Source organism: Podarcis muralis, chromosome 3 (assembly GCF_964188315.1).
Source record: "Podarcis muralis chromosome 3, rPodMur119.hap1.1, whole genome shotgun sequence".
NCBI classification, from domain to species: Eukaryota; Metazoa; Chordata; class Lepidosauria; order Squamata; family Lacertidae; genus Podarcis; species Podarcis muralis.
Genome location: NC_135657.1, coordinates 5,403,477 through 5,426,722, shown reverse-complemented (window position 1 = coordinate 5,426,722; position 23,246 = coordinate 5,403,477). Strand labels below are relative to the sequence as shown.

The window sequence follows — 23,246 nt, the reverse complement described above, 5'->3', positions numbered from 1 at the left end:
GCTGACCCCTGGCCTAGCCCACCTCACAGGGTTGTTGTGGGTAGCTACCTTGAGCTCGCTGGATACAAATGCAATAAGTAATAAATAGTTTCCGCAGGACTGGTGGACAGGCATGGGGGTGAGCAAGCGGACATTGAGATTTCAGCTCCCATTTCTTGCTGGTTTACTTGCTGCTCTACTCGTGGTCTAAGAATGAAGGGTTGGATCGAGACTGCTCCGTCCCTTCCCTGGGCCTCCTAGTGCTGAATCCCTTGACGGCTTACGCTAAAATAAGTGTGCTCATTTCCCTCGTACAAAACGCTGCTGCTGCAGTACGTCTTTCCTCCTAAGGCAGCCACCTAGGGCTACGTAAGTGGGCAGGTTGTCTGGCCCGATCAGTATCTGCGGCCTGACACAGCTGTCAGCGAATGCACAGCGCAACTCTTGTGGGTTTTCTTTGAACTCTGGGGTCACCCTTCCCCAACAGGACTCTCAACCTCAGCAGGGGAAGAAATATGATGGACAAGCATGTTCTCCTCCGCCCTCTAGTGGACTCCCCAGAACAAGACACTTGGCTCACAAACTCAGTCGATTCCCTTCTCCTTTCCCCCCTCACTCTTTTTTCCTTTTTGAGTAGCAGTTGATCTGGTTTCTCCAGCCCTTCCTCCACCTGGTTTCCTCCTCCAACCATTTTGCACTACAACTTCCATCCCCCCCAGCACAGCCGTATGAGTCTGATGGGAGTTGTAGTCCCAAACGACTAGACAGCATCAATTTTGGGGAGGATGGCTGAGATAAATATGTATTGAAATTCCCCATATTTTATTTGCATTCAGGAGAAGAAAATAATAATACTAATAAATAATAAAATTTTATTTATATCCCGCCCTCCCCAGCCGAAGCCGGGCTCAGAGCAGCTAACAACAGTAAAATAATACAGCATTCTAAAATCAATTCATTATAAAATCAGTTTAAATCAAATTAATGGCAACCATTGGGCTAGAGTTCTGTGAGGATTACCAAAGGAGGGGGGTCAGGCTGTGCCCTGACCAAAGGCCTGGCGGAACAGCTCTGTCTTGCAGGCCCTGCGGAAAGATGTCAAGTCCCGCAGGGCCCTAGTCTCTTGGGACAGAGCATTCCACCAGATTGGGGCCATGACCGAAAAAGCCCTGGCTCTGGCTGAGGCCAGCCTAACCTCCCTGTGGCCTGGGACCTCAAAGATGTTTTTGTTTGAAGACTGTAAGGTCCTCTGTGGGACATACCAGGAGAGGCAGTCCCGTAGGTACGAGGGTCCTAGGCCGTATAGGGCTTTAAAGGTTAAAACCAGCACCTTGAACCTGATCCTGTACTCCACCTGGAGCCAGTGCAGCTGGTATAGCACCGGGTGAATGTGATTCCGCAGCGAGGACCCCGTAAGGAGTCTCACTGCAGCATTCTGCACCTGCTGGAGTTTCTGGGTCAGTCTCAAGGGCAGCCCCACGTAGAGTGAGTTACAATAATCCAGTCTGGAAGTGACCGTTGCGTGGATCACAGTGGCTAGGTCAGGGCTAAGGAGTGAACACTACACAAATCTGGAGTGGAAACCGCAAGGCAATTGGATGGTGCCTTGCATGCTTCCTTCCAGCAACTCCTGCAGCCAAGCTGGTGCCAAACGCATTGCTCTGCTTTCCTTTGGACCACATCAGCGAGGCCAAGAGGGGGGGTCTTGTCTGGGCAGCCCAGGACCTCCATCTGCACTGCCTAGGCTTGCACCCCAGAGATGTCGCTTTAGTGCTGCAAACACAGCAAAAACAATGCAGGAGGCAGCAGTTACAAGTTACCGATTTCTGCAGCCACAGCAGGCTTCACTCCTGGAGGCACACTCCATTGTCTCTCAAGACAGGCGGATGTCAACAACAAAACCATTTATTTCATAAAATTTATACAGTCATACCTCATGTTACGTTTGCTTCATGTTACATTTTTTCAGGTTGGGTCCCGCGGCAACCCAGAAGTACCGGAAAGGGTTACTTCTGGGTTTCGCCACTCACGCATGCTCAGAAGCGCTAAATCGTGTTTCGCGCATGCGCATAAGCACCAAATCGCACCGCGCACCTGTGCAGATACGGCACTTCAGGCTGCGGGCTTTTCATGTTGCGAACGGGCCTCTGGAATGGATCCCATTCGCAACCAGCTGTACCGCTGTACTCTGCTTCATTGTGGAAAACCTCAAAGCAGTTTCCAAACAGAACAGAACAACAGGGTTATTTGTTTTTTTAAAAAAACATTACAACATTCACAAATGTTAAAACCAGCAGTGAACTAAAAGCGCATCTGCTTTCTAAATAGCTTGTCTCAATTAGGCTTGTTGCAACGAGATGGTTTAAATTTTGGAGGTTTCTAAGTAGAGGTCGGATGGTCATCTGTCATGGATGCTTTAGCTGAGATCCCTGCATTGCAGGGGGTTGGACTAGACCAGGCATAGGCAAACTCAGCCCTCCAGATGTTTTGGGACTACAATTCCCATCATCCCTGACCACCGGTCCTGTTAGCTAGGGATCATGGGAGTTGTAGTCCCAAAGCATCTGGAGGGCCACGTTTGCCTATGCCTGGACTAAATAACCCCGGGGGTTCCTTCTGAACGTCAGTTCTACAATTGTAAGATCTGCATCTGGGGAGAAGCAAATCAGCTGAAGTGGGAATCAAAGGCCATCGCAGAGAGGAGAGGAACCCACTCTGAATCACACCAGGTGGGTGCAGAGCCTAGGAGACCCCAGATGCCATTTCCTCTCTAGGAGGAGGAGGAGACTAGCAGAGATCTATTCACCAAGACGTGGCATGGAGCGGGGACTGCCAAGGAGGTTCTGGGTCTGGCCTCCAAGGTACATGCAGCAGCAGCAGTGAGCAATTACCATATTTTTTTGCTCTATAAGACTCACTTTTTCCCTCCTAAAAAGTAAGGGGAAATGTGTGTGCGTCTTATGGAGCGAATGCAAGCTGCACAGCTATCCCAGAAGGCAGAACAGCAAGAGGGATTGCTGCTTTCACTGCGCAGCGATCCCTCTTGCTGTTCTGGCTTCTGAGATTCAGAATATTTTTTTTCTTCTTTTCCTCCTCTAAAAACTAGGTGGGTCTTGTGGTCTGGTGCGTCTTATAGAACGAAAAATACGGTAATTCCTTGGAGAACAGACCTGCTGCCTGTATGGATCCTGCCAGTTTCTGGAAACCACAGGAGGGGAGAGTGCCCTTCTGTTCAGCTCCTGTTTTGCAGGTTTCCCACTGGGACATCTGGTAGGCTACTGGGGGAACAGGATCCTGAACTAGATGGGCCATTGGCCTGATCCAGCAGGCCCTTTTCACGTTCTTAATTATGCAACCTGAATTTGCCGCTATGTGGTTGAATCCCACCCACAAAGTAGGAGAAGCCTGGAGGCTACCTAAGAAAGGTGTTGCAGATTGTCGTTCAGTCCCAGGTGGCATCGTGAAACCCTCTTGCAATGGGAGGGGAATTTTGCACGTGCTCAGAGACGTTTGAGCTGCCTCTTAGCATGTGTAGAATACCTCTCTCCGCCACTGCACCACACATCCCATAAACCAAAGGTGACAAGCTAGGTAGAAGAGGCACTGGGAATGGAGTTGAGAGATGACCTAACCTAGGGAGAAAACAGCAAAGACCTGATGAAGAGAGCACAGCAGAGGTTATATTTTCTGAGCAACCTCCAGAAAAATCTCTCAAAGGACCTGTTGATGGCATTTTACCATTGCACTGTGTATTAACTTATGGTCTGTGTGTGTGGTTTGGGAGCTGCACAGTCAGGGAAAAAGCAATGCTGTCCAGGGTTGTAAAGACTGCAGAGAGAATAATTGGGTGCACTCTTCCCACCTTGGATCAAATCTACACTTCCAGGTGCCATAAGAAAGCTGCAGAGATAGCGCAGGATAGTGCGCACCCCGGAAATGATCTCTTTCAGCTTCTGCCTTCTGGAAGAAGGTACAGGGTTATAAAGACTAGGACTAGCCACCTGAGAAACAGTTTCTACCCAAATGCGATTTTGGTTTTAAACTCAGTGTAAAGTAGTCTCTATGGGAGTATATTGTATTTAATTATGGGGTATCAGAGTTTTTGGGACATGGGTGGCGCTGTGGGTTAAACCACAGAGCCTAGGACTTGCCAATCAGAAGGTCGGCAGTTCAAATCCCCGTGACGGGGTGAGGTCCCGTTGCTCAGTCCCTGCTCCTGCCAACCTAGCAGTTCAAAAGGACGTCAAAGTGCAAGTAGATAAATAGGTACCGCTCCGGCAGGAAGGTAAACAGCATTTCCGTGCACTGCTCTGGTTTGCCAGAAGCGGCTTGGTCATGCCGGCTCCCTCGGTCAATAAAGCGAGATGAGTGCCGCAACCCCAGAGTCAGTCATGACTGGACCTAATGGTCAGGGGTCCCTTTATCTTTACCTTTAAGGAGTTTCTATGGGAGTATATTGTATTTTAAAATGGGGTATCAGAGTTTTTAGGGGGCTAACCAGGTTGGGATAGCTGGGGTAGCAGGCTTGTTGGTTTTTGAATGTCTTATGTAGATATTTCAATTTTGTTGTTCTGTATGGGACAATGACAATAAAGATTATTGTATTGTATCGTATCTCACTACGGATGTGCCAGAATTGGAGATGGCTTTCTGGGTTTTCTTCTCCTTCAGTCCTGGCTCTGAGCTCCCCTCCAGTTTTTCCTCTCTCATTGATTGCCAACCAATCCACTCGAGTTTCCCCGCACATTTGTCAAGACGAGTCTAGACATTCCGCAAACATTTGTTCCGGGACACAGACATTTGCCATTCCCTGCAAACTGCTGAGGAACAAGGTTAGCTCACATTTAGAAGTGCGTCCACTAACTCGAGTTAATCAGCCATTAATTAACCCAAGTGCAAACGGAAGCAGGAATCATAATGCAAAAAATCTCTTCCTGAAAAGCCGGACCTACGCAAGTAGCAGAGTGAAGTGGTACGGTCTGGAGGCAGGTGAGAGGGACCGTACCACTTCAGACTGCAAGTGTTTGTAGCTGGGGAGGGGAAATCAAAATTTTGAAAGCTTAATAATAATAATAATAATAATAATTATTATTATTATTTATTTATTTATTTATACCCCGCCCATCTGGCTGGGTTTCCCCAGCCACTCTGGGCGGCTTCCAACAAAATATTAAAATACAATAGTCTATTAAACATTAAAGCTTCCCTAAACAGGGCTGCCTTCAGATGTCTTCTAAAAGTCTGGTAGTTGTTTTTCTCTTTGATATCTGGTGGGAGGGCGTTCCACAGGGCAGGTGCCACTACCGAGAAGGCCCTCAGCCTGGTTCCCTGTGTAGATAAGTTTTTAATGTTTGGTGTTTCATGATGCTTTTATATTTTGGGGGGAAGCTTCCCGGAATGACAGGGGTAACCCAGTCAGATGGGCAGGGTACAAAATGTTTAGTCGTTTAGTCGTGTCCGACTCTTCGTGACCCCCTGGACCAGAGCACGCCAGGCACTTCTGTCTTCCACTGCCTCCCGCAGTTTGGTCAGGCTCATGCTGGTAGCTTCGAGAACACTGTCCCACCATCTCGTCCTCTGTCGTCCCCTTCTCCTTGTGCCCTCCATCTTTCCCAACATCAGGGTCTTTTCCAGGGAGTCTTCTCTTCTCATGAGGTGGCCAAAGTCTTGGAGCCTCAGCTTCAGGATCTGTCCTTCCAGTGAGCACTCAGGGCTGATTTCCTTCAGAATGGAGAGGTTTGATCTTCTTGCAGTCCATGGGACTCTCAAGAGTCTCCTCCAGCACCATAATTCAAAAGCATCCATTCTTCGGCGATCAGCCTTCTTTATGGTCCAGCTCTCAATTATTATTATTATTATTATTATTATTATTATTATTATTATTATTATTATTACTACTACTACTACTACTACCCACAAGGGACGCGGGTGGCGCTGTGGGTAAAAGCCTCAGCGCCTAGGGCTTGCCGATCGAAAGGTCGGCGGTTCGAATCCCCGCGGCGGGGTGCGCTCCCGTTGCTCGGTCCCAGCGCCTGCCAACCTAGCAGTTCGAAAGCACCCTCGGGTGCAAGTAGATAAATAGGGACCGCTTACTAGCGGGAAGGTAAACGGCGTTTCCGTGTGCTGCGCTGGCTCGCCAGATGCAGCTTTGTCACACTGGCCACGTGACCCGGAAGTGTCTGCGGACAGCGCTGGCCCCCGGCCTATAGAGTGAGATGGGCGCACAACCCTAGAGTCTGGCAAGACTGGCCCGTACGGGCAGGGGTACCTTTACCTTACCTTTACTACTACCCACAATGCCTATGCTTAGCCTCCATGGTCAAAGGCAGTAATGCTATTGAATACCAGTTGCTAGAAACCGCTAAAGGGGACAGTGCTGTTGCGTTTGGGTCCTGTTGCAGCGTTGGACATCTGGCCAGCCACTATGACAATAGGATGCTGGACCAGAAGGACCATTGGCCTCATCCAGCAGGTTCTTCTTATGTTCTTACATTATGTTCTTCAGGATTCTGGTGTCCTTTTCTCTTTTGCTCTGCCTCTTCTGCAAGCCTCCCCTACCTTCCGAAATCCCATGTCCCTGGCTTTGTTCGAGAGCTTCTGTAGCGTAGTTGCTAAGAGACTGATCATGTACAAGTTCCCCACGGCTCGCCTTGTAATTAGCTCAGTTTTCCCGAGCTTTCGTGGAGAACTCCCAGAGAAACTTCTCTGGGAAAAAAGCTCAGAAGGATTGAGGCTGGTGGAACTGCTGTGTGTCTCCCTCCCATTCGCTTTCCTAGCCAAATGTACTTTTAAGAAGAGGGCTGCAAAGTGGTTTGGCTGGTGACATTAAAGACCTTGTAGGTTTCAGCAGTTAGGTCTGGCTACATCCATTGTCACTGGGACAGAGGTTTAGCCCATTTCAATGACCCAAAAGGCACCAGAAGGTCTAGTTCCTGTGCATAAAAAGGTAAAGGGACCCCTGACCATATATCCAGTCGTGACCGACTCTGGGGTTGTGGCGCTCATCTCGCTTTACTGGCCGAGGGAGCCGGCGTACAGCTTCCGGGTCATGTGGCCAGCATGACTAAGCCGCTTCTGGCGAACCAGAGCAGCGCACGGAAACACAGTTCATCTTCCCACTGGAGCGGTACCTATTTATCTACTTGCACTTTGTTCTTCCGAACTGCTATGTTGGCAGGCAGTTCATAAAGGTAAAGGTAAAGGTAAAGGTAAAGGGACCCCTGACCATTAGGTCCAGTCGTGACCGACTCTGGGGTTGCGACGCTCCTCGCTTTATTAGCTGAGGGAGCCAGCGTACAGCTTCCGGGTCATGTGGCCAGCATGACTAAGCCGCTTCTGGCGAACCAGAGCAGTGCATGGAAACGCCGTTTACCTTCCCGCCTGAGTGCTACCTATTTATCTACTTGCACTTTGACGTGCTTTCGAATTGCTAGGTTGGCAAGAGCTGGGACTGAGCAACGGGAATTCACCCCCTCGCGGGGATTCGAACCGCCGACCTGATTGGCTGTCTCTTTTGGTTTCGCTAAGCTTTTCCATCATCCACATTGGTTGCCATCGCTGCTTTCTGCCAGACTGAGTTCCATAGTTTAACAAGATTTGCTGCATGGAGAAGGCCTTCCTTTTCTTTGTCCTCCATCTTCCAACATGCTATTATAAATGCTAGCCCCCAAAGTGCTCCAGCGACTCACTGCATGCCGAGAAAGACTTCTCAGAGAGAAGCTTAAGATCAGCCCCCTGCCCCTCCAAGTCCATTGCTGCTCAAGCAACCATGGTGCTCTGATAGCCAGAGCCATCAGATCTGGCCAGCGGCTCTGCAAATATCATTATCTTTATCCAATTTGATTTATAGTTCAACTGTGCAACGAGAGGCCTGTGTGAATTTGCTCGGAGGTCATCAATCTGGCGTTCATTGCCTGGTTATTATAATGTAGCAAGCCTGTGGCTGCAGGGCCTTTGCACTACCAAACGCTGAGCCCAAACTGGGGCAGGGTTATTGAACGGGGGGGGGGGGTGGTGCTGACCCTCCATGAAATGCGTCCCCACTTTTAGCAAGGGTTTGCGGCGCTTTGCAAAAGGTGCCGCAAGCGTTTCTGAAACACCGGCAGCAATAGCATGCCGCCCATACATGATGTTGGTGTTAAAGGGGCTCGCACCAGCTTCCTGTCTTTTGCCAGGACAAGTTCGGGGTTCTTGCACAAGTGTGTGCAAAGCGCTGAATAACTCAGGCACAGGATACCTTAAGGAGTACCTTACCCGGTGCATACCAAGTCCATCCCTAAGATCATCTAGGGAAGTACTACAGTGGTACCTAAGGTTACATATGCTTCAGGTTACATACGCTTTAGGTTACAGACTCTGCTAACCCAGAAATAGTACCTCGGGTTAAGAACTTTGCTTCAGGATAAGAACAGAAATCATGCGGTGGTGGCGCAGTGGCAGCAGCAGGAGGCCCCATTAGCTAAAGTGGTGCTTCAGGTTAAGAACAGTTTCAGGTTAAGAACGGACCTCCGGGACAAATTAAGTACTTAACCCGAGGTACCACTGTATTCGTGTTTCCCTATGAGCCAGAAGCACGACTCCTGTCCATGAAGAAGCATGCCTTCCATGTTGTGGGCTCAGCTCTGTGGAACTCCCTCCCACAAGACGCATTTCACGCACCACATAGTTAAAACTATGGAACATGCTTCCACCGGTGGCAGAGGAAGGGGGGTGCGGTGGATGCGTGCCGGGTGTCATCCCTGATGTAGCTGACAAAATGACAAAAATATGAGTTTAAAAAAACAAAATTGGGCTCATGAAACTTTTTAGTTCAGTCAACAAATGTAACGAAATGCGGCTGGCACTGGGCACCACACCATGGGGGCCGGCACTTACCATGGGATTTTCAGTGTACCCAAGCCACACATCTCTTCTGAGAGTGACGTGGTGATTTGGGTGCATGCAGGCTCTGCGCTGCCTTAAATGGCAGTGTGGGACTTGCGTCTGCCTTCTGCCTCTTCCCCAGCCACCCTACAGCTGAGGGGGGGGGGCAGCAGAGAGGCTCCCGCAGCACATCCTGCCCCCATGGGCAGCTCGCCCACCCCCCAGCGGCAGGACACATGCACCGCACCGGGCACCCGAGCAGCTAGCCACCAGCTTAAAAAGGTAAAGGTAAAGGGACACCTGCCCATTAGGTGCAATCGTGGCCAATTCTGGGGTTGTGGCGCTCATCTTGTTTTATTGGCCGAGGGAGTCGGCGTACAGCTTCCAGGTCATGTGGCCAGCATAACTAAGCCGCTTCTGGCGAACCAGAGCAGCGCATGGAAACGCCATTTACCTTCCCGCCGGAGCGGTGCCTATTTATCTACTTGCACTTTGACATGCTTTGCTAGGTTGGCAGGAGCAGGGACCGAGCAACGGGAGCTCACCCCATCACGGGGATTCGAACCGTCGACCTTCTGATCGGCAAGGCCTAGGCTCTGTGGTTTAACCCACAGCGGCACCCACATCCTGCGGTTACCTGCTTAGATGGCTTGAAAAGAGGATTGGGCAAATTCATGGCTTGGCAATAGCTACTAGCCACGGTGGCTGTGCTCTGCCTCCACCATTGGCTCCCACTACGTTTCCGAGCACAATTCAAAGTGTTGGTGCTGATCTTTAAAGCCCTAAACAGTCTTGGTCCTGTATACCTGAAGGAGCATCTCCACCCCCATCGTTCTGCCCCGACACTGAGATCTAGCGCTGAGGGCCTTCTGGCGGTTCTCTCCCTGCGAGAAGTGAGGTTACAGGCAACCAGGCAGAGGGCCTTCTCGGTGGTGGCACCCACCCTGTGGAACGCCCTCCCACCAGATGTCAAAGAGAAGAACAACTACCAGACTTTTAGAAGACATCTGAAGGCAGCCTTGTTTAGGGCAGCTTTTAATGTTTAACAGACCACTGTATTTTAATACTTTGTTGGAAGCCGCCCAGAGTGGCTGGGGAAACCCAGCCAGATGGGCGGGGTATAAATAATAAATTATTATTATTATTATTATTATTATTATTATTATTATTATTATTATTATTATTATTATATTTATTATTATTATTATTATTATTATTACTACTACTACTACTACTATTATTGGAGCTGCAGCAATGCTTCTGAAAACCAGTTGCTGGAAACCACAGGAGGGGTGAGTTTCTCTTGTGCTCAAATCCTGATTACAGATTTCCCACAGGGATCTGGTTGTCAACTGCGAGAACAGGATGCTGGACTACATGGGCCATTGGCCTCATCCAGCAGGCTCTTCTCTTGTGTATGGATATGTGGGTGAAACCACGAAAACAGCATTGCAACACAACGTCCCCTCTCCTTCTTTTCCTCTTGGTTTGCTCTCAGTGACGTCAGAGAACCAAAACTGATTGCCTGTGTGGCACAATGATGTCATCACGGTCACAGTACGTTCCCCGATTAACAGGGATGGAGCCGTTTAAAATGCCCTTTTCAGGTTTGGGTTGTGTTTTCTGAAGCGTGGAACCCGAACAGCGGCAGATGTGGGGGTTGGGGGAGGGTCATTGGCTGCGAACAAACACATGAAATGAATGCAGGAGTGGAAAGAAAGGTTTGGGGTGGCAATTTGCAATCATTCCTTCCTCCCCCCCCCCCCCCACCAGCGCAGCCACTACTCGATCGCGGCATCTTCCACAGCAAAAATCAAACCTCATGAAAATTCAGTGCAGCGTGAAAGCGGAATTTAAGAAAATGAGTTTTCACCCAAGCCACGGTCTATCTTTCTCTCTCTACATTTCTGAATGCCCTCTATGATTAGATCAGATCGCCACCTTGCGGAAAATCTGAGTCATTTCCTGTTTGTGAGGGAGCGCTCCACAAACCAGCTCCTCCTCTCTCCCACTTCAGCCTCCTCCAAAGTAGGCTTTGTTTTGCTGCTGCTCTCTTGCAGCTGTTTTCGAAACATCAGAGATGATTCCATTTGGTCACAATACCGAATATTCAGTATCAAGGCAGAGAAATGTGGGGCGTGCTTTGCATGCTCTGCACATTTCACCGATGAAAAAATGGTAGCGTAAGACGCTGCCCCATATTAAATGGAGGTCGAAAAGCACCTTGATTTTTTGTGTGCCCTGTGAAAGGGCAGTGATTTTTATGAGGTCAGATGAGATTTCCCTGAAATTTTCAGGATGTGTAGGGTTTCCTGTTTGCTTTAACTTTGAAAGGTACTTCTTCCCCCACTTGTTTTTAAAACTTTCTTTTTTAAAAAAAGACATCGTGTCTGCTTGCAAGAGCCCAAAGCTTCCTCTAGTCTCCTGGCTCAGCTGTACTCCCTTGAATGCCCACATAAAATAGACTACATCCACTCTGTGCATTTGAAGCAGTCTCATATCATTTATGGGGACGCGGGTGGCGCTGTGGGTTAAACCACAGATCCTAAGACTTGCCGATCAGAAGGTCAGGGGTTCGAATCCCCGCGACGGGGTGAGCTCCCATTGCTCAGTCCCTGCTCCTGCCAACCTAGCAGTTCCAAAGCATACCAGCGCAAGTAGATAAATAGGTACCGCTCCAGCGGGAAGGTAAACGGTGTTTTCGTGCGCTGCACTGGTTCGCCATAAGTGGCTTAGTCATGCTGGCCACATGACCCGGAAGCTGTACGCTGGCTCCCTCGGCCAATAAAGCGAGATGAGCGCCGCAACCCCAGAGTCGGCCACAACTGGACCTAATGCCCTTTACCTTTACCTTTTACATATCATTTTAAACAGTCAAATCTTCCCCCCAAAATAGATCCTGGTCATTGTAGTCTGCATGCAATATTAGGGGAAATCAGTTTGCAAAAAATGTGTATATATCGGGCAGAAACACATACAAACGTGTGTATATTAGGACGGATTTGCATTAAAATAAACCCATTTTTTGCTGAATTTCCATGAGGACTTAAAAAAATAAATGCAGGATTCTCAAACTGATGTGAACTGAAGCTTGGAAAAATGAGAAACTGAAACTTGCCCACCCCTTAACTTAAGGTGTAGATCCAAAATGAGTGAGAGGGAAAGAAACTCCATTAAATTGGCACGGATATACACTGGAATTAAATGCAATTTTGGAAACAGCAGACGTAAAATTAAGAAAATCTCCCCCCCACACACACACACACTCCAACACCTAGTTTCTCCCTTTTTCCTTTCATCTTGCCCTGACTACTCCTAGCATATAAGGTGAACAGTTATTCATTTATCAGAAAAACATGGAATTAGGCTGGTGCGGTATAGTGGTTAGAGTATCAGACTAGGACCTGGGAGAGATCTGGGTTCAAATCCTCACTCACTAGGTGACCTTGCGCCAGTCACAGCCTCTCAGCCTAACCTACCCCACAGGGTTGTTGTAGAGATTGAATGAGGAGGGGTGGACAATGTATACCAACTTGAGCCCCTTGGAGAAAAAGCTGGGGTAGAAATGCAATCCATCCATCCATACTTTTCCTCTTGTTGTTGTTGTTTAGTCGTTTAGTTGTATCCGACTCTTCGTGACCCCATGGACCGGAGCACGCCAGGCACTCCTGTCTTCCACTGCCTCCCGCAGTTTGGTCAAACTCATGCTGGTAGCTTCAAGAACACTGTCCAACCATTCCTCTTAGTATTTCATATTAACTAAGATTCTACAGTGGTGCCTCGCAACACGAAATTAATCCGTTCTGCGAGTCTCTTCGTCTTGTGGTTTTTTCGTCTTGCGAAGCACAGCTATTAGCGGCTTAGCGGCTATTATCGGCTTAGCGGCTATTAGCGGCTTAGCAGCTTAGCGGCTATTAACGGCTTAGTGGCTTTAAGAAAAAGGAAACAAACTCGCAAGACGTTTCGTCTTGCGAAGCAAGCCCATAGGGAAATTCGTCTTGCGGAACGACTCAAAAAACGGAAAACCCTTTCGTCTAGCGAGTTTTTCGTCTTGCGAGGCATTCGTCTTGCGGGGCACCACTGTACTTCTGAACCTTTAAGCCCAAACATTTGCCTAATGTAGGGCATTGCAGGAACCCAGCTATTTAAAATTTTCTGTGCACTTTTCGGAACCTTTCTTAAGGGCAGCCAATTCGATAGCTCCTGCCTGCTCATGTCCTCCCCGTATCCGTCCCATCTTAGAGGCGCTGTGATTACTTCCCCACAATCTCACATATTCAATCATTGCGATGGTAATAAGGAATATCACTGGGATGAGTTTTTGCACAGTTTCCACTTGGCCTAACAAAATTTAGCAAGCATGCAAGTGGGTTAGGAACATAAGAAGTTGCCCCATAGCGAGGGCAGACCCTTGGTCAGTCCAACACATTGTTGTCTACTGTTTGGCAGAGGCTCTCCAGTTTCAAATTGGGGGGGGGGGGCTATTTCTAGCTCTAGTGTCAGATTCTGCTGGACTGAGCCTATGCAAAGCAGATGCTCTACCACAGTTCTAAGGCCCTCTATTTTTAGTCATCCATTCATTTTATTTACCGTTTGCTTCTTTGAAACTCCAGGAGACTTAGCAATGTTTTAAGCAAATGAGTGCATGCATACAGGTTACCTGGGCTTTGAGTGGCAAAGATGGGTCCAGAAGCACTCCCAGGCTATGAACATGCTCTTCTGAGGGCCTCCTGGTGGTTCCCTCCCTGTGAGAAGTGAGGTGACAGGGAACCAGGCAGAGGGCCTTCTCGGTGGTGGCGCCCGCCCTGTGGAACACCCTCCCACCAGATGTCAAAGGAAAAACCAGCTACCAGACTTTTAGGAGACATCTGAAGGCATCCCTGTTTAAGGAAGCTTTGAATATCTGAAGGACTATTGTATTTTAATCTTTTGTTGGAAGCCACCCAGAGTGGCTAGGGAAAACTCAGACAAATGATGATGATGTCCTTTGATCCGATCTGGTCACGAGCTCACCTTCTCCCTCCCTTCTTTCTCCCCTTGTCTCTAGGTATATCCGAACCATGTACCTGGGGATCCAAAGCCAGAGGCAAAAGGAACACCAGCGGCGCTTTTACTGGGCTATGATGTACGAGTATGCAGACGTCAACATGTTGCGCCTCTTGGAGACTTTCCTCGAGAGCGCCCCACAATTGGTGCTACAGCTCTGCATAATGATCCAAAAGAACCGTGCAGAAACCTTACCATGTAAGTTGCCCCACCTGGGTGGGGGAAGACACTGTGTGCGGGGAGGGGGACACACACCTCCATGTCAGCAGTGACTGCTCCCCTTGATCCATCGCTGTGCCCTAGAACACGGTAGCAAACGAAGCCCTGCCTTTTTTGTGGCAAAGCCTCTGCCCATTTCTGCTCTGGGAGATGGGCCAATTGAGGGGCCAACTGAGGCACAAATGCCTTGCCCATTGCCCTCTTTCAGTGTGGCTCTGGGCTCCAGTTTCCAAACCTTTCCAAGCCACTGTCCCCTCGGTTCCATAAACTCCTCCACATTGCCCCTTACCCTGCCCTAAAGAAAGCATTATTCAGATGAGCGGTTTTCACGACCCACGATAAAATTCAAAACAGCGACAATGAATTGCACATTGGTGCAAAACCCAGCTGAAACTTGTTTTGTTTAATTACCGTATTTTTCGCTCTATAGGATGCACCCGACCATAGGGCGCACCTTGTTTTAGAGGGGGAGAACAAGAAAAAAATAATCTCCCCCTCTCTGCCCCTTCCATTTCTCCTCCCACTTCGCTGAAGGGGCGCTGCGCAGAGAGGGAAAGCTGTGCAGCGCCTCTCCAGCGAAGCGAAGCCAGGAGAGCAAGAGGGATTGGTGCACACTGACCCCTCTCGCTCTCCAGGCTTCAGTGAAGGCAACCTGAAGCCTCCTGCTGCGCTCCGGAGGCTTCAGGTGGCTATCCCTGAAGCCAAGTAGCCTGCATTCGCTCCATAAGACGCACACACATTTCCCCTTAATTTTTGAAGGGGCAAAAGTGCGTCTTATAGAGCGAAAAATACGGTACTTCAGTGAGATAGATTGACTTGATCCAGGAATACCAGTTGTTCAAAGTCTGATATTCATTGGCAACTCCAGTGCTGCTGCCCCCCACTGCTGCCCCCTTGCCCCTAAGCACTACCACCACCCGGCAGGTGATCCTAGTGCCCACTTTGGGAACCATGGCTCAGAAGCATACTCAAGACTTGGAAAGCCACAGTCAATGTAACCGACGGCAATGATACCGTTACGGAAGGGAGGAGATTATACTGTAGCTAAATTTGATGGAGTGCAGTGGATGGTGGTCCATTAGAGCGAATGGGGCACTGCCCCACCAACTTCCATCTGTCCTCAGCTAGCTCCCACCTGCCTGCCTTCTTACAACTATTCCAGGGGTTGGCACTGCCCGCTGGCATAGTCTCAATGCTGCTCTTGTAGAAATCAGCAGGAAGAAGGATGGGAATGCCTGTCTTTGGCTCTCTGCCTCCACTTGCTGTCTTCCAATCTTAGCATTACTCCCTTCACATTTTGCACTAGTATCATTATCAAATTACCCTTTAAATTTTGTTGGTGCCAGCCAGCAACAGACCAAAATTTGTGTGCATGCACGCACACACCTTTTTCACATGCAAGCCATAAATCACACTAACATCTGTGAGAAGACAGAGATTGTGTTCCTCCGTAGCTCAGTCGGTAGAGGACGAAACTCTTAATCTCAGGGTCACGGATTGGAGCCTCATGTTGGGCGAAAGATTCCTGCATTGCAGGGGGTTGGACTAGATGATCCTTGTGGTCCCGTCTGTGATTCCTTTCAGTAATTTTTACTGATGAAGATTGAAGGAGCAATGCTCTTTAGGGGCAGTCCCTCGTGAGTCTGCCAGGGAGGTCTAGTGGGAACCTGTTCTTCCACCATTCAATGCTAAAGGGCCTATCTTTGCTTGCAGAAGGTCCCAGGTTCAATCCTGGACATGTCCAGTTTAAAAGGGTCAGGTAACAGGTGATTTAAAGGGAAGTGAGAGCTGGACCATCAAGAAGGCTGATCGCCGAAGAATTGATGCTTTTGAATTATGGTGCTGGAGAAGACTCTTGAGAGTCCCATGGACTGCAAGAAGATCAAACGCATCCATTCTTAAGGAAATCAGCCCTGAGTGCTCACTGGAAGGACAGATCGTGAAGCTGAGGCTCCAGTACTTTGGCCACCTCATGAGAAGAGAAGACTCCCTGGAGAAGACACTGATGCTGGGAAAGATGGAGGGCACAAGGAGAAGGGGGCGACAGAGGACGAGATGGTTGGATAGTGTTTTCGGGGTTACCAGCATGAGTCTGACCAAACTGCGGGAAGTAGTGGAGGACAGAGGTGCCTGGCGTGCTCTGGTCCATGGGGTCACGAAGAGTCGGACACGACTAAACGACTAAACAACAACAACAAGGGTGGCGCTATGGGTTATACCACAGAGCCTAGGACTTGCCGATCAGAAGGTCGGTGGTTCAAATCCCTGCGACGGGGTGAGCTCCCGTTGCTCAGTCCCTGCTCCTGCCAACCTAGCAGTTCGAAAGCACGTCAAAGTGCAAGTAGATAAATAGGTACCGCTCTGGCGGGAAGGTAAATGGCGTTTCCGTGCTCTGCTCTGGTTAGCCAGAAGTGGCTTAGTCATGCTAGCCACATGACTCAGAAGCTGTACGCCGGCTCCCTCGGGCAATAAAGCTAGATGAGCACCACAACCCCAGAGTTGGCCACAACTGGACCTAATGGTCAGGGGTTCCTTTACCTTTAACAGGTGATTTAGAAAGTTCCCGAATAGACAACAGCAATGCTAAGCTTGACGGAGCAATTCCCAGACTACAGCTTCTCTGTGTACTTGCGGGGTGCTCTTGCAAAGGCCCTTTGGGAGGAATATGGATATAGTTACCAGGAGCTTTGGACTGCAGCAGAATGAACACCCCTGGGCACCACATTAGCAACCCCTGTCTTGGAGCTTTGCTGGGAATAATCAGAACACCAATTTAAGGTGGCCTTCCAGACATCATCAGTCATGTCAAATGTTGCACAATCCCCACCTTCCTAGGTCTTCTGACAACAGATGCTTCAAATATAGGGTGCTTCTGACAATGGATGCTTCAGGCTGAGCTATCAGCCTAGATTAGAGAAGGGTTATAGAAGTCCAGGGATGCGGGTGGCACTGTGGTCTAAACCACAGAGCCTCTTGGACTTGCCAGTTAGAAGGTCGGCAGTTTGAATCCCCGCGACAGGGTGAGCTCCCACTGCTCTGTCCCAGCTCCTGCCAACCTAGCAGTTTGAAAGCACACCAGTGCAAGTAGATAAATAGGTACTGCTGTGGCGGGAAGGTAAACGACGTTTCCATGCACTCTGGTTTCCGTCACAGTGTCCGGTTGCACCAGAAGCGGTTTAGTTCTGCTGGCCACATGACCCGGAAAGATTTCTGTGGACAAACGCCGGCTTCCTCGGCCTGAAAGCAAGATGAGTGCCACAACCGCATAGTCACCTTTGACTTGACTTAACTGTCCGGGGTCCTTTACCTTTACCTATAGAAGTCCAGTGAGCCATATTCAGACCACCATCTCTTATATCCCAGCCAAGCTTTTTACTCATGAACTCCTAGAAGGTGAGCTGTCATGTCGACAAGTCTGCAGATCAGGTGAAAAGACCTGGCAAGCGAGATGCAGCTCACAGGCTTCACCTGTTCATGGGCAGTTTTAATTAACTTGGTCCCTTCTGATTTCACAGTACCATGATCAGTTTTTAAACTGATTGCTATTATTTCATTAGCAAACAAAACTAGCACAGTTTTCCAACAATTCAAAGACAGCCGAGAGCAATTGAGCATGGTCAGGTGTAAAGATAAGGAGACAAAAGATATATAAAAATAAGTATTAAAAGAAACTTGCACAAAAGAGACAATTTTTGACATTTTTCTAAGATAAGACATAAACAGCACATCAAAAACTCATATAATCACAAAGTGGCCGATGAAATCATATTCCGATGGAATTTTCCATCCATGTGACTGAGGTGTTAAATAAGCTTAAACAACAACAACAACAGTCCAATGGGTCCACGTCCCCTCTTGAGAACCCAGAGTTAGTGGGTTATTTTCTCCAAGGTGGCTATAAATAAGGCTTTCTTAAACCAGTTCACAACAGAGTACAGTGATACCTTGGTACTCGAACCGCTTGGCTCCCGAACAAATCAGCTCCCGAACGCCGCAAACCCGCAAGTGAGTGTTCCAGTTTGCGAACGTTTTTCAGAAGCCGAACGTCTGACATGGCTTCCATGGCTTCCGATTGAGTGCAGGAAGCTCCGGCAGCCAATCGGAAGCCGCACCTCAGTTTTTGAACATTTCTGGGAGTCAAATGGACTCCCGCAACAGATTAAGTTCGAGAACCAAGGTACCACTGTACATAGAAGCCTCCCACGCAAGGAATTGTTGGTGGACAGTGAGCCTCATCGCCATGCACATCCATGCAGATGGTGGCCTCGACGTATTGCAGCACAGGCATGCTCCCGTAGGAAGTCCTGCTTATTTTACTCTCTCTTCTCTTCCTCCTCTAGATCTTTTACGCTACCCCGACCCGCATTGTAAACATGCTCCACACCTGCCCCCCGGGGGACGATGATGTGGGCCGCTGCGTCCCTTTTGCTTCCCGTTTAACTCTGTGGGTTTGTGTGTGTGTGTTCTTCCGGCAGGTGTGTCCTCTGTCGCCTCCCTGATGTCCCTGGCTTGGGTGCTAGCCTCGTATCATAAGCTTCTCCGGGACTCTAGGGATGACAAGAAGAGCATGAGCTACCGAGGGGCCCTTATCCATCTCTTCTGGCGTCTCTTCACCATCTCATCCAGAGTGATCTCTTTCGCCCTCTTTGCTTCCATCTTCCAGCTCTATTTCGGGATCTTTCTGGTGGTCCACTGGTGTGCCATGGCTTTCTGGATCATCCATGGCGGGACAGACTTCTGCATGTCTAAATGGGAGGAGATTCTCTTCAACATGGTGGTAGGGATTGTGTACATTTTTTGCTGGTTTAATGTCAAGGAAGGGCGGACCCGATACCGAATGTTTGCCTATTACACTGTAGTCTTGACGGAGAATGCTGCCTTGACGCTCCTTTGGTATTATTACAGAGACCCCGACACCACTGACTCGTACGCTGTGCCAGCGCTCTGTTGCGTCTTTCTTAGCTTCGCCGCCGGGGTGGCACTGATGCTCTTGTACTACGGCATCCTGCATCCCATGGGGCCAAGAGCTAAGATCTTTGCCAGCTCCTGTTGCGCCGAACTGCTCTGGGGCATTCCTTTGCCCCCTGACGTTGAACCCATGGCTCCCCAGACCCCAGGGTACAGGGCGGCCCAGGCAACGCCCACCAGAGCGGCCACGGAGCAACAGGAGGAACTCACGGCTGAGACTTGCTTGCCAGTTTTCCAAGTGAGAGCGATGGTACCCTCGACTCCGTCCGGGAGGCCCTACCACCCAGAAGGCCCTCTCATTAAGATAGACATCCCAAGGAAGAGGTACCCGGCTTGGGACGCCCATTTTGTAGACAGGAGATTAAGAAGGACTATAAACATTCTACAGTACGTCACCCCGACCGCCGTAGGGATTAGATATAGAGACGGACCTCTCTTGTATGAATTGCTACAGTACGAATCTTCACTTTAAAAGCTCCTTTAAACACAAGCACACATACAAACATGCAGACAAACACACACACACACACACACACACACACACACACACGACACACACGACACACACACACACTGTCACAGACAAACAACAAAAGAATTAAAAGAGGGAAATTGGGGGCGGGGAAAGGCGGGTTAAATGTTTACGGTCATGAACACAGCTCATGAAACTAACCTTCCAATAAGTTTTATTTTCTGGTTGCTCTGTATGTATTTAACTATATATATATATATATATATATATATGAGAATGAGAGATCCTCGATGTTTTGTAAGTAAAAACAAAAAGAAAAACTTTCCTTTTGTTTTTTACGCGCAGGAGAAGAAGAAGAAGGGGAAAAAACAAAAAAACCAACAACGCAAAGCCAACCAGTATTTTCAAACTTCCACGCTTTCAGAGGTCGGAGTAAAGCAAACAAGCTCCGCCTCTGAGTTTTATACCTTACACCAAGTGTAGGACATTATCATAGGGATTGGTGCTGATTGAAAATAATAATAATACTAATAATAAAAATATATATATAACAAACAAACAAAAAAACCTAAACTGCCTTATGCCCTTAGGTGCTGAGTTTCATTATGTACTGTCACCTCCCTCATGCAAAGCTCTTTGACGGTTTTAACGACAGAAATTATATATATATATATACATATGCGCGCACGTACAAGACGGGTGTGCGCATATACAGTTATGTCTATATATGTATATAAATATATATATATATGAAACTAGATTTTTTAAAACAAAAATCAGATGAAGAGGAAATATAATTGCTCTTATTAGATTGGCGCAAAAAGAAAAAAGTGAAAATGCCCACGCTTAAACTTGAAGAGGGTCCATGTTCGTTTTATGATTTGGCATGGGAGTTGTTTTAATTGAACGTATTTCAGTTCCTTTTATGCAGGCCAGTCTGTATTTGTAATGTTATAACTGCATTCCTGATGGGGGGGTGGGGGGTTAATGGGTGGGGAAGGGGAAGGGGAAGAGGAAGGGGGTGATACTTTTATGTTTCGCCATACTGAGCTTGTATCTCAGGGTGTAATCCTATTTCTTTCCAAGCCAATGAAAATCCAGTTTTTGACTTGCACCCACTGTGCCAATTGATACGTCTTTGGGCAGCCAGGCAGTCTTCAGCCAGTCTCTCTTGCGAACCGGGCACCCAGTTCACTCAAATGGTGGAAGCTGGCTCATGGACCCCCTAAAAAAATCCTTGTGCACATCAGTTTCTTCCATTGAACTGAATGGGGAACCCATTGCATCAGTTGACTGCAGCTCGCCTGCCTGCAGAAAATAGTTGGAGCGGGGAATCAGTCCCGCCCCGCCCACAAAACAAGTTATTTCATTGGTTTTCATTGCAATTGATATTGGGATCAATACAAAACAAAACAAAAACTTCTCTGATTTGTTTCTGGAAGCAATTTTCTTTTAAAAAAGATGGCCTTTAACTCTTAAACTGAGTACCAAATACTAATGATGATCACGGTGAGGATTACGATAACAGAACTTAAAAAGTATTTATTTATTTTTTAAGTTCCATCATGGCTTTCCCCTTCCCCTCTCCCAATCATTCTCAGTCTTAATAAAACTCAGCATAGTAGCAAAAAGAAAGTCAATTTAAAGGCACAGTTCTGGAGCTTTGGCTGGTAATTGGGTTTTGATCTGCAGGCATCATTTTAAGGCTTTAAAGAGGGACACGTCAACTGAACGTTGTAACGGTGCGTCTCGTTTCGTGTCAGCCTTAAAGTGATCTTAAAACGGTATTCTGTGATTTGTTTGTGTTTTTTCTATTTTCTAAAGAAGGAAAACAAAAGTGAAAAGCAAAGGATGGGGATTAGCTCATCACTGGCGTGTTTCCGGCAAAAATTTGGTGCTTAACATTTCTGTTGTTTAATCGTTGTGATGGTTTAGCCAAGAATTGCTTGGCTTCGCTCATAGTGCTTTCTGGGGGAGCTGCAGAAACAAACTGGTTTTCTTTCCCTGGTGCTCTTTCCTGTATGTCCGTAGGAAGGAAGACACCATCCAGCAACATAACAGCTTAGCGTAGAGTTCCACCAACCTCAACGTTTTGACCTCGGCTTGCAGGAAAACTGAAAAGCTAGACTCTTCGTTTTAACATGTTTGATGATGTCAGGAGGTTTATAGATTTGGTTACTTTCTCCTCTGAATTTGAGTTGCAATGGCAGGCAGTGCGTACGAACCTTCCACTGAAAGAATGTTGCTTCTGTAAATGAATTCTTCTCTCATCTAGGGCAATCCCTCTCCAGCCCCCCAAGGGGAAAAGGTGGGGGGGACACAAGCAACCCACCAGAAGCTCGTTTCAGTTCAGTGGATATGACTGCATTTTCCGTGTATCTGTGCACATTAAAAAACAAAACAATAATTCAGAAATACTGTTAAATGTTTAAAATTGCAGCAGCAGCAGCAACAAAGAACCCACTAAAAGACCCAAAATTGATTGCATTCAAAAGAGAAGATCAACATGGGGGCACCTGGGCGTGAACTGTGGCGAAATATGTGTAACCACTTTTTAAAATATGATTTGTGAAAGGGTTTTGAAAGCAATCATACCAACTTTGTATTCTTATGTTTTTAAAGCTGAAAGTTTTTTCCCACCTGAATATACCTGAGCAGAGAAATAACTTTTACAAAGGAGATGTGCACTGCTGTGGTCTGGGCAATATTATTATTATTATTATTATTATTATTATTATTATCCTCATGATTAATTATTTCAATTGTTAAACATTTCTCAGTGTAACGTCTGAAGAGGTTCAAGGGTGTTATTGTCAAAAACAGACACATTTTCTTTTCTTTTCTTTTTTAAAAAAGAGCCACATTTTTACCGGTCTCAGGACAATTAATAATTATTTTGCATCTTGCACCTCTGGGCTTCATGTTGCTGTTCGTCCTGTGACGATATTTTTATAAGAAAAGTGGTGCCTGTATTTCCCTCCCCCGTTTTACATTTTATTCTCTCCCACTGCCATCCACTCCAATTGCCAGGGACAGTCCCTTCATTTTATGCCCCAGATAAAACATTGCCTTGATTTTCTCCCAGTTTTCGCCCTAGATAAAACACTGCCTTGATTTTCTCCCTGTTTCGCCCATGGGGGGGGGGGGGGATGTAAGGCGCAGCTTCCTAAAATATTATTAAATGACACCCATCTACGTAGAGTTTTTTAGGTTTCTTAGACTCTAGGCTACTCCAGACTGCCTCTTTATTGATCATCCATCTTGATTTGCTTGTACAAAGCTTAAGCTATTCCACCTTTCCTCCAAGGAGCTCCAGGGCAAATAATTCTTCTCCTCCCCATTATTTTCTGCAAAACAACCCTGCAAGGGAGGCTAGGCTGAGAGGGAATGACTGGCCCAAGGTCATCCCAGTGGGGATTCGAACACAGGTCTCTCGGGCCTTGGTGCAAAACTAACCACTACACCAAACTGGTTTGATTATATCCATTCTTTATTGAACATTCATTCTGGTTTGTTTGTGGGACAGGGGTGTTGTTAATGCGTTTCCCCCTGTCAATTTCCTACCCACAAAAAGTCCAATTTCTTTCTTTTGAAGTGTGTTGGTTTGTTCTAGGGCAACTGAGCACTTTTGTTGTTGTTGTTGTTTAGTCGTTTAGTCGTGTCCGACTCTTCGTGACCCCCTGGACCAGAGCACGCCAGG

General features: G+C 47.7%; 1 protein-coding gene across 1 annotated transcript in view; it reads left to right on the top strand.

Moving 5' to 3' along the window:
* The window catches only part of XKR6 (XK related 6), a 151,730-nt gene extending 129,338 nt beyond the window's left edge, over positions 1-22,392 (top strand). Inside the window, exons 2-3 of the mRNA XM_028725197.2 lie at positions 13,889-14,085; positions 18,582-22,392. Coding sequence (XP_028581030.2) covers positions 13,889-14,085; positions 18,582-19,546 — 1,162 coding nt within the window. The 3' untranslated portion in view covers positions 19,547-22,392. The remainder of the gene's footprint in view (positions 1-13,888; positions 14,086-18,581) is intronic.
* Positions 22,393-23,246: the final 854 nt, after the last annotated feature.